This window comes from Pteropus vampyrus, unplaced genomic scaffold, assembly GCF_000151845.1.
Source record: "Pteropus vampyrus isolate Shadow unplaced genomic scaffold, Pvam_2.0 Scaffold64, whole genome shotgun sequence".
NCBI classification, from domain to species: Eukaryota; Metazoa; Chordata; class Mammalia; order Chiroptera; family Pteropodidae; genus Pteropus; species Pteropus vampyrus.
Window position 1 is genome coordinate 4,333,655 of NW_011888845.1, and position 12,520 is coordinate 4,346,174.

Here is a 12,520-nt window from a genome sequence, read left to right on the forward strand (position 1 = left end):
TAATTTAATGTTTATAGAAGCTTTATTTCTAATAGACAAAACCTGGAAACGCCAATGTTCTTCATCAGGTAAATGGAGAAACAAATTATGGTATATCCACAGAATGGAATACTACTCGGTAGAGCCACTCATAGTGAAAATATACAAAATCCTTTTCTTCCATAATAGACAGCTACTAATATATTTGAAAAATCAAGTAAAAATCAGTAAAATTCAATGTAGATTTTGGGTTATAGCTCCAACATATAAAGAACTTGGAAATTGTCATTTCCATCCTTATAGAAAGATAAAACTGAACAAAATGAAAATCAATGACTTTCCTCTGACCTCCCAGAAAACTGGCATTACCAAGCAAACTGCCACCTTGAAATCTGGAAAGATAGGAGAACAGAGAGAATCATAGCAGGTATCTCTTAGAGCAAAAACCACTGGATGCAAAAACTGGTAGGAACACTTAAATGAGAATTTCAGTGAATTGCTAGAGCCTGTGTGGACTAAGAACTCCTGGAAGCCAAAATTTTCGGTGGGCACTCACACTTTCATGGTCTTTACTTTCAGGATATCTACAAAATTCTTATTGTAAAAATCTGAGAATGATCTAATTAGGACCAATAAAGCAAATGGAAAGAGAAATTCTTTTGAAATAAACTGGGACCTTCTGCATAGCAAAAGCTTACTCTCCAGGGGGAAAATTTTTCTAGAGTCTTGTCCCAGAACAATGGAAAAGGACATTCTTTATACTCTGGCCCCCTCTAAACTATCTCAGCTAAAAAGAAGAAATTGTATAAAAAGGATCACTTGTAAAGGCCACATAATCTCTGTCAGACAATAGAAGCAGAAGGAACACTTTCTGGCTCATTCACTGACCACTCTTAACCTAATTCCAAATCTAAACAAACACATTAAAATAAAGAAAAAACTATATATAAATACCTCATAAGAACAGACACAAAATTCTCAGCAAAATTGCCAACTTTAATCAAAAAAAGAAATTTTAAAAAACATGAATAATTGGTATTCTACATATAAGGTTGACTTTACATTTTTAATCTAATTCACCATATTAACAGACTAAAGAAAAATGATCATATGATTATATTAATTGGCACATAAAAAATATGTGACAAAATCCAACAGCTAATCATAATAAAAAACTCTCAGAAAACTAGGAATACAGAGGGAAATCCTCAATTTGATAAAGAACATTTATAAAACTGATAGCATCATATTTAATGCTGAGAAATGAGATACTTTTAAGATCAGGAATAAAGCAAGAATATTCTCTCACCACTCCTATTCAATATGTAGTGGAATTCCTAGTTAGTGCAATTAGACAAGAAAAGCAAATGAAAGGTATGCAGGTTGGTAAGAAAAAAGTAAAACTGCCTCTATTTCCAAATATAAGAAATCTCCTGGAACTAATGAGTATAGAAGTCTGAAACAAGTTAACATAAATCAATTGTTTCCCCATGTAACAGCGATAAACAATATTGAAATGAAAAAATACATTTTATAATAGCATGGGAAAATAAATAATTAGATATAAATCTATGAAAATATTTTAAACCCAAAGGGAAAAAATTATGAACTCATGAAAAAAATCTTAAATAATAGAATTGGGGAGATAGTTCATGTTTATTGTTTGGAAGCCTCAATATAGTTAAGATGTGAATTCTTCCTCACTTAATCTACAGATTCAACACAATCCAAATCGAAATCACAGAAAACTATTTTGTTAATATTGACACCTGGTGTTAAAGTATGGAAAGGTGAAAAACTAGAATAGCCACAATACTGATGAAGAAAAATAATGGAGGATTTACTCTACCTGGTTTCAAGACTTACCATAAAGCAAAAATAATCAAGGAAGTATGTTATTGGGGAAAGAGTACACACATAGATCAGTAAAACAGAATAGAGGGCCCAGAAAAAGATCCACACAAATGTAGTCAATCGATCTTTGAAAGGAGCAAAGATAATTAAATGACAGAATGTGTTTCAATAATTGCTTTTGGAACAATTTAATATCCATAAGAAACAAAAATGAACGTACACACAAAACTTACACTTTTAACAAAAATTAGCTCAAAATATATACATAATATAAAACACATAACTATAAAATTTTTAAAAGAAATGTAAGAGAAAAATCTAGATGTACTTAAGCTTGGCAGTGGATTTTTTTTAATACAATGCCAAAAGCATGGTTCAAAAGAGAAAAAAAATAAAAATTTGGATTTTATTAAAACTAAAATCTTATGCTCTGTGAGTGATATTGTTAAGAAAATGGGAAGATAAACAGAGAAAATATTGGCAAAATGCCCATCTGATAATAAAACCCTCTTAAAACTCAACAATAACAAAATATCTCAATTAAAAAATGTCCAAACTTCACCAAAGAAGATATGCAGATGATAAATATACATATAAATAGTACTCAACGTCATTTGTCATAATGGATTTCAAAAATAAAGAATGATATACTACAAAACTCTTATTTGAATGGTTAAATCTAAAGAACTTAAAATAATAACTGCTGGAAAGAATACGGAGTAATATAAACTCTCATTCATTGCTGGTAGGAGTGAAAAATGTTACTGCCACCTTGGAAAATAAGCAGGTTTTTTTGTTGTTTGTTTGTTTTTAATAAGACTAAACACCCTACCACATTTCAAACAACACAGTATGGGAATGGAAGGGGTGGTGGGGGTGGGAGAAATGAATAACTTATAAAGTGGAGAAAACTGACAAAAACTTCTTCAAGCCAGATGGTCAAGCTTAACCTGGACTGTGATTACTCATGTTGATACTATGTACCTTTCAATATGATGTGATAAAAATGATAATACTTCTGTGATCTTCTTCCCCAAACCATGTTACTCCAGTCTAACCATAATGTAAACATCAGACAAATCTCAGTTGAGGAACATTCTACAAACTACTTTACCAGTTCTAAAACATATCAAAGTCATCAAAAACAAAGCAAGTCTGAAAAGTTGTCACAACCAAGAAGAGTCTAAGGAGCTATGACTAACATATATAATGCAGTAGTCTAGATGGGATCCTGGAAAAGAAAAAGGACAGAAAGTAAAAACTGAGGAATTCTGAATGAAGTATGGACTTATTAACTAAAGTTAGTTAATGAACTGATGGCTCATTAATTGTGACAAATCTGTCATATTAATGTGATATATTAAAAATGGGGGAAACTGGATGATGTGATATACACAAGAACACTGCATTCTGCCTCTAGTTCTGTAAAAGTCTTTGAAAATAAAAAAAACTAGATTTAAAAATTAAAAATATGTATGTGTTTTATATATTATGTTATGTGTATTATATATACTATATACATAGCATTTTATACTGCATTATATGTATTTTTATATATTTGACAACATAGAATTAAGCTCTTGAGAAAAATGAGTAAATGTATATTCTATGGGGCATGAAATAAGTGATGATTTTGAGAGTAGAGGGCTGCTTTCACTTCACAAATGAAATAGTATTTTAATTATTTAAATTATTAATTTTTTAAACTTTAGTAATAAGAAAATAAAATTTTACTAAAGATTAATACATTTCAAAGGGTGCAAGGAAATAATTTATTCTACATTTTTGTCACTTCAATACACGGCACTTTGTTTTGGATATGTTAGGATCACTTATCTGTCTACTGTTATATCATTTTGTGTATATAGGTATATATATATTTTTTGCTCTGTCCTTGTGTTTTGATTCTTTTTCACTTTCACAATATATTTTTAGTTTATTTTCTTTTTAATCTTGTCCACTGGAGTCATTATTACCCTACTTGTCTAAACATTCAGACCCTTAAAGAATGTGGACCTCAAGTAGATTTCACAAAACTTAAAAATTATTTATTAAAGACCTCAGCAAGAAATAATTATATCTCTAGAATATACAAATAAAAAATGTAGGAAAGTTTGCCACTTCTATAGCATTTAACATTTCCAAGTAATAAATTTTAGAAAGCAAGAATCGGTACCTGAAATTGGAAAAATGATTTCAACTCTCAAAACATTTTTGGCTATAAGTCAAATAGCCTCTGGCCTTTTGTGGATGTTAGCTATCTAAATTTCAATGAAAGGCTACTATTTTAATAAAAATCTATTTTTAAAATTTTATGGAACTAAAATATATGGACAATGGAACGGAAGTTTCACCTAATTTGAAAAACAAAAATAGAGGAAGAGTCTTCAAGATAATATTCTGAATTAAATGTAGAAAGAAGGAAGCCTAAAATAAAGCATAGTTTATCCAAATGTTTATTTTATAAAACCATTTCTGTTTCCTAAGGGCAAATAATGATGATATGATACAATATGATATGATATGATATGATTTGATAATTATGATATTATAATACCATCATTTTCTATATAACATTAATATTTTCAGCCTCTAGATAATTGCAATCTTGCTGAGGTAATATATTAAAAGTAAGATTAGAATATTACTAAATAATTTCTGATTCCTTAGAGTGTATTCTGATATGTCAACAATATCGCTACACCTTTTCACAGTGTCATATATGAAATGCAATGTTTTGATGCAATTTAATCACAATACATAAAAAAGTTAATATAAAAATCATAATAGGAGTTAAAAATGATAGTCCTAGTTTGGTAACTTCTTTATACTCTATATTCAGTTGGTTTCCAGGAATCATTAATTCTTCTTTTAAATGATAACACATTGATTTTTCTCTTTATTCCTGTTACCACTTTGGATCCAGATATTATATACTAGCTAGATTATGGCAAATATAACTTAGATGGTTTCCTTAAATGTAGCTTTTCCTCCTTGTAGTGTAAAATATTCTGGAAAAATATATGATCTCAGTTAAGAGATAGGGCATATTGTCAGGAAAGACTTAAATAATGAAACCTAATGTTATCATTTAAATTCATACTTTAATCATCTATAAAAGAGAATATGGTATTTACAAAATTTGATATTTACAAAATATATTTACATTTACATTAAATGTAAATATCATATTCTCATTTTATAGATGATTAAAATTGAAATACTCTCAGATTTTATTGAAGGCTACATGCAAACACAGATATGGTGATACTACTGCAAATTATTTCTAGTCTAGGTTACTTACAGAATGCATATTTTAATCTTAGCAAACAAATTCTATTTCTTATGTTGTAAATACTTTTTAATAATACACATTTAAAAATGTTTAGGCCTATTCATTGAGCATGTGGAATAAAAATAAAAATAATTTTAAAATAACAGACTATATTTAATTTCTAGCCATTTCAGCATGTTAAAATGATACATAAAATTACACCTTTATATGTAAATGAGAATCAGCAAACCAAAAAGTTCTGACCGTATTTCAATCCTAAATCTAATCTCATGACATACTTCATTTCTAAACTCATCCTTGTGGTTAATCTTATTTCCTAGCATCACTGATCCCTACACATTTCCTATATTCACTCCCTTCTTGACTGTTTCTTCATTTGAAAATTATATAAAGGCGAAAAAAAGAAGTAAAATGATTTTCAGGGAATAGAATGAAGCTGCATATTTGCACATTATTTCCTTTGTAAGGTATTTTGAGGCATATCACAATGCAAAGACACCTTGGAAGGAGTGCCTAGATTAAGGTTTTTAGGTCAAATGTAGCTTTCTGTAGAACTGCAGTCTAAAATGAGATTTAATTACACTCAGGTGATTTCTTTGCTCACTCTTTTTTTTTCTCTCATTTGATTTGTTTTTCCAAGAGTTTTCTACATTGGCTTTTTCTCTCTCTTGACTCCTCTAAACCTACCACCTAACTCTAATCTTTCTGTTACTGTTACATTAATTAAACTGCATTGTAACCATCAAATTAGTAAACACACTTCATAATTTATATAAGTACTAACTTTGTAAAAATTTCGAAAATATTTTCCTCCTTTGTTTTCCTTAACAAAATGTAAAGTTATTTTGAAATACCATTTTTTACCTATCTCATAAACAAACATTATTGTTTTTCAGGATTTTATCTTTGTCGTCTTTTACCTAAGCCCCTTTGGTCCTATTATTGGAACCATGTTTTAAATATTCTTCTTCCGAAATTGGTTGCCTGTACTCCATAGATTCTAACTCAACTTTAATTTAAAATTTACTATTTTTGCCCTTTAATGTACTCCTTCCTAGGATATTTATTCTCTTCACTGCTGGTAATGGTAGCTATTTTGGCAATTCTAGAACACACATTTTCATTTCTCTCCTGCAATATTAATTCATTCTGTGGTGTCCAAAATGTGTTATGTACTCTCTAGAGGTCAGGCACAAAACATTATCATTTTATATCTGTTAATTTTATCTCCTATATTTCTAATTTTTAATTTTATGTGTTTTATCAAGGGTCATATATCATTTATAAAAATAAATAGCTAATAATTTTGGAGGTCATACTTCATAATTGGGTGAAAATTTAAAAAAAAAAACACCAGTGTACAGAATCAACTGCGAACTCATTAAAAGCCTCCACAGTTCATGATGTGATGCACTAGACACAGTGCAAGTGAGTTATATGATCACTAATCTTCACTCAGATATCTTTTATCGAATGTCCATTATAATCCAAGCACTATAATAGGTGCATTACATTCAAAGTTTTCTTTGTTTGTATAAAATATATTTATTCGAATCTATCTCCTTATTTTTTAAAGGAGATCATTTAAGATAATTTGTATATTTGAATGGGAGAATATTATCTATGTTTTATTAGTGTTGAATCTATGTTGGGCTTTATTTGTTAGAGTAATCTAACTGCAAAGCTAATATAAAAGTGATACAGCTCACATCATCTGAAATTACTTGTTTTTTTTTTCCTGTGAAATATTATCTCAGTAGCATCACTGCCAAGTGGTGTTGTGGTTGCAATTAACACACAATGCTATGAATGACTCTATTATAGTTCTTGGATATCAAGGCACTTGGCTGAAGAACTTATAAGATGTCAATAACACATGAGATGAAAAATTATTTCTGATTTCAACTCTTGAACACACTATGAACATATATTTGTTTTCAGAATGTCATTTGACTTGCTGCATTGGATAGGATTTGAATCATGTCTTTATAAATGAAGAACTGATTCACACATCATTATATTTACCTTTCAAGTCCAAATTACTGCTCTTTATTTAAATGTATTCATATGTAATGTTTATATTAATCTTGTTCTAATAAAATCCAAAGTATTTTGTATTCAGCATACATAGATGCAAATTGACCTCACAAAAGTTCTTTTTTGGGGTCTTCTATTTTTATTTATTTCAGTTTTCTTGAGATGGAAAAGCAATACATCAAGTCACTTTCTCTTAGAAAATATAAATGCACAATAATTAGGGACCGAGAGAATTCTGAGAATCATGGGATTAGCCACACAGTAATGTGAGTGCACATCTGCAGCTAGTCTAAAAATGTCACAGAGATCTAATTCTGCTTCAATGCAAATGTAATTTATTTCTTAGTATTTCCATGTGGAAATAAATTGGTGATTATGTTTGTTTAAACCAATTTACTACTTAATTTTTATTGTATCTTTTTTCAACTAGGCTACTGGGAAAATAATGCAGCTGTGCAGGTTGATACTACTGTAAATTTGTGATTTACAGCCACAAATGTATTTCAGTATTGCCTAGTGATCCTTCTATTTTGTCTTAATTAACATTCTCACACATTTTCTTCACTGTTTATTTCAAATCTTGTTCAATCTCTTCCCTCCAAACTCACCATGTCCACCAATCACCTATTTTATAAAGAAAATAGAACATCCCACAAGATAAATTTCTTAATTTCTTGCCACCAAAGTCACAATCTTAAATTTGCAATAATTTTCTCCTTTCCTCCTACTCTGCACTGTATTCATTGCCACTTGTTTTTTCTATACTGCTTTATTATCTCTCTATATATCTTTTCTTCATGATTTACAAAGGATCAAGCCTTTCACATTTTAAAACAATCTTCCAACAACTTTACATACATATTGATATATAAAAATATATGATTAATATGGTCAGATTTATAATTCAAGTCCAGCTTCTCGTCTATGCTCCTATCAGTATATACCATTTATGTCTGAATACATCTACAAAAAATTCACTCAGATAGACTTTAAATTCAATATATATGCATGAGTGATTCTGACATTCTCTCTCCCTTACCATTTTGTTTCTGCAATTATTCCTCCTGGGTTTCTTTCTCATTGATCAACATCCTTTAAGACCATATAATTCTACCATTTAAATATTTCTGGATTTTATCATTGTTATTATATTTCTGCCACTGTATTAATCAGGTAATCACTATTGTTTCACTAGATTAGTGCTACTGCCTTCTCCACATGTGTCATCTCTCCCAGTTGTACCTATTAGTACATTCCTTACTCTGCAACTAAACCTATGTCATTGAAACAAAATTTGCTCTTATTAATCTCCTACATAAAATCTTCGAGAGTTTTTCCGTTGCCCTCAGATAAATGTGAGCTCCTTTTCTGATAATGCTTGCCCCCTCTTGATATACTACCTATCTAAATTAACATTTATATTTTATCATAATTTCTTTTTTCTCTACACCTAAAAGCTCTGCTCTTACTTCTGCAGTGTCCAGTGTCATGCTCATTTCAAAATATTTAGCTAGATGTTTTCTTCAGGAATTTCTCTCCTTGGGTGGGAGTGAGGGAGGCAATTTTTCTATATGATTCCATTTTATTGTCCAAGCTTATCTTTGTTAATTATTAAATATTCCTGCTACACTTTCTTATAGTTCTCTAGACTATCTTTTTGATAGCAAATTGATGATATTTCATGCCTCATAATCTGTCTGCATTAAGTTTTTGGTTCTAATTTCTCTTGGTCATTGATGAATTCCTAGTACCTAGCATATTGTCATGAACATAGATTAGGAACAAATAGATTCATTTAAAGTATTCTTTACACCTCAGTGAGATTATTAATTTAAATTCAAAAGTTATGATTGATATATTTCAAATGAACATGATCATACAGAACTTGTAGTTCTAAGAAAGTTATAATTTAAACTTTTCCATGTGCATATTAAGCTAATATATTACTTTTATGAATTCATATATTATAGATTTATAATAACCAGAACTGAACTTGCAAAGAGGTAATTTATAACTCAAATTTAATGTCTATAATATCTAAAATGACCATTAAAATATTAGACTTACCATAAATATTTGATATTAACTACCAGTTAATTACCTAATAATGGCATAAAATCATTTATGTTAACAATATTTAGTTGATAGTTGAGGTATATTAGAATGGCTGGGATTTTGAATCTGACAAATCTGGGTTTTAATTGCTGAGTAAAATTAGACAATAATAAAAAGTTACCATTTATTGAATGATGTATACATATTTAAATAGTTTAATTCAATCTTCAGTACTACTTTGTTAATTCAAAACTACTATGATAATATCTTTAAATTAATATATTTAATATATAAAAATAGAGAAAATTAATGTTCATGTGGCCAAAGAACTTAGAATGAATAACTAACAATTAAAATCTAAAGAATATATTTTTCCCATTATACTACTTATCTTTATCAGAATTTGAATTTTGTTGTAAGGCTTATAGTTTATTTGTTAATCATGTAGTATAGTGATTTGCACAGAGAAAACCCTCAATGAATGATAGTTACTTTTTAAAATTGAGTTTATAGAAAATCTCAAAATCCCTGTTTGGTTTCTTGCCTTTTCTCTGGGAGTAGTGATGCCTCCCAAGAGAATCAATCTCCTGACTCCTCCTTTTATACCAGTGATAAGTGATGAAAGAGTACATTACTACCATACTACTTCTATTTATTATATTTTCATTAAATAATTTTACGTTTCCTTTTTACCCCCCATACCTTCTCCCCCCGCATGGTCTGATCATTCCTAAAGAAGTTAGGTGAAGACTCGTTCTAAGTTTAGTCATTTGTACAACTAAAATTTTCTTAGTGTTTTGTATATGTGGGACTTACCATCTTCTGGATTACTCTTAGAAGAACATGATTTATCACCAAGAGATATCATAAGGTTTATGTTTATATAAAAATATTACATGAACATTATGTTTAAATTATTTTATTCTTATTTTTTAAAGATTTTTTCTAAAACTAATCAGAGAGAGATATTTATATTTAAAGTTTTTTTTTCTAAAACTAATCAAAGAGGGTTATTTATATCTAAAGAAAATCAAAGCCTTCCATAAAAGAAGGATATTGACTATTATTGTGTTTTAGTTATGTTGAAGCCTGATATAAAGACTGTAGTTAGTTGCTGGTTTAATTATGAAATGATAACAAACATTTTCAGAATCTGATAATTATATAGGGTAGGGTGAGATGCAACATATCTTAACCACGTTTTTTCCTTGTTTCACAAAGAAGGTACCTAGCTACTGGTAACACTGTCCTTACAGAAAACAGCTAAAAGTTTTTTTTGTATTATTAAGTAGTTTAGGAAAAACTTTACTAACAATGTATATTTTCCTTCTGTTTAAAGGGGGATTTAAAGCAATTGAACTCTACTGTTTTTTGATCAAAATCTAGTCATCAAATCCACTTGCACTTCAGTAAAAAGAAAAAAAAAAAAAAACGTTTTCCAGGAATCCCTGAACGTGAATGAAATCTCTGCTCAGAAATTGCTAGTGATATTGAAAGCCCATTTTGAGCAATTCTTTATGACATTTACATGATAGACTGTAAAGTAATGACTAACAAATCAATTATGATTCTGAACTTGGTGGTTCTTCACAGCATGTTTATAAATGGAAAAACAACATGTAAATTGGTGGAAGAATGGCATACACAACCCGCATCATATGTGGTGAATTGGACATTAACAGAAAACATCTGCATGAATGTCTATGGAAATTGCTGGTTTGGGGATGTAAATATTAAAATGAGTACTTCAGGCAATCAAGCTGTTCCCCAGATTTGCCCTTTGCAAATTCAATTAGGAGACATCCTTATAATTTCTTCTGAACCATCTCTTCAATCTCCAGAAATAAATTTGATGAATGTTTCTGAAGCATCATTCCTTGACTGTCTGCAGAATTTCACAACTGAAGATCAGTTACTTTTTGGTTGCAAACTAAAAGGAATGCACACTATTAATTCTCAGTGGTTGAGTGTTGGGACACATTATTTTATCACAGTAAAGGCAAGTGGTCCATCGCTCTGTCACCTGGGACTTCGACTAAATGTGACAGTGAAAGAGCAGTTCTGCCAGGAAAATCTGAGTTCCCAATTTTGTTCTGGGCATGGTAAATGTCTTACTGAAGTTTGGAGCAAGACATACAACTGCCACTGTGAGCCTCCATTTTCTGGAAAATACTGCCAGGAACTTGATGTATGTTCTTATAAACCATGTCAAAATAATAGCAGTTGCATTAATAGAAGAGAAATATGGAATAAGCAAGGATATGAATGCATCTGTCACCCACCATTTACAGGTAAAATTACTTTAAAAATACCATAGTTCTATTAAATTGGAAATAAGAACAATTCATAAACTCCTACTTACCAAAAAATAAGATACACTGTTTAAAATTTTGTAGGTCTTTTAGACTGAGCTCAATTCGGATTCTGTATATATTAAAATCCAATCAGTAATTCTCTAAAATAAGTATTTTGCTTATTTAAAGAGGATTTTTTAAACAACATGTTCTATCCTGAAACAACCAATTTTACATCTTTCCTAAAATTGATTCTTACTGTCTCATTAAAAAATAATATTATCAGAATAATATGTTTTAGTCATTAAGTGAAATTCCCAAGCTTATGATATTTGAGATAAACGGTTCTGGGTGATAATGTGGATATGAAGTATGGATCTGAGTTGAGGAAGGGAAGGAGCTATGTGGTTAGAGGGGAAGCCATTGAAGTTACTTGGGAGAGTTGGAGAAGAAAAGATAATAGTGAGCCAAAGCAATGTCCTTAATGGATGTTGGTGTGGCACCTATAAAGCAATTGATAGATAATAGTGATAAGAAACAAAAGAGCATGATATAATCAATAACTAGTTATAATAATTTAGATGAGAGGCAATGATGAGAAAAGTTTATAAAAGGAAGATATTTGGTGAGTAGATGAAGATAGGGCAATCTAAAAACGATATAAACTATACTACTGATGCCAAAGTGAGAATTTGAGAGAAAATAAACTATCTTTATTCGAAAGTTTACTATGAAAGAGGGCTTGTTCGTTTGTTTGTTTGTTTTTATATAAGAATTTTAGAGCCCTGGCATGGAGAATTACAAAGATAATGGGTGAGACAAGGATGATCTAACAAAGTGAAATACTTAGTGTGGTTGGCAGTGATAGCATGAGAAAACAAATAACAAATGAGTAGTGTATTTTGGTCCAGAGAGAGGAAGGAGAATGAGCAATAGATATGACTAGAGCAAATCGGACTCAGAGATGTAACTAATTTTATTGGGTAGGCTTTAGGGGTTTTTTCTT

General features: G+C 29.9%; 1 protein-coding gene across 1 annotated transcript in view; it reads left to right on the plus strand.

Annotated features, from left to right (window-relative positions):
* Positions 1 to 10,766: 10,766 nt before the first annotated feature.
* EYS (eyes shut homolog (Drosophila)) overlaps positions 10,767 to 12,520 on the plus strand; it is a 143,736-nt gene continuing 141,982 nt past the window's right edge. Inside the window, exon 1 of the mRNA XM_023531214.1 lies at positions 10,767 to 11,511. Coding sequence (XP_023386982.1) covers positions 10,767 to 11,511 — 745 coding nt within the window. The remainder of the gene's footprint in view (positions 11,512 to 12,520) is intronic.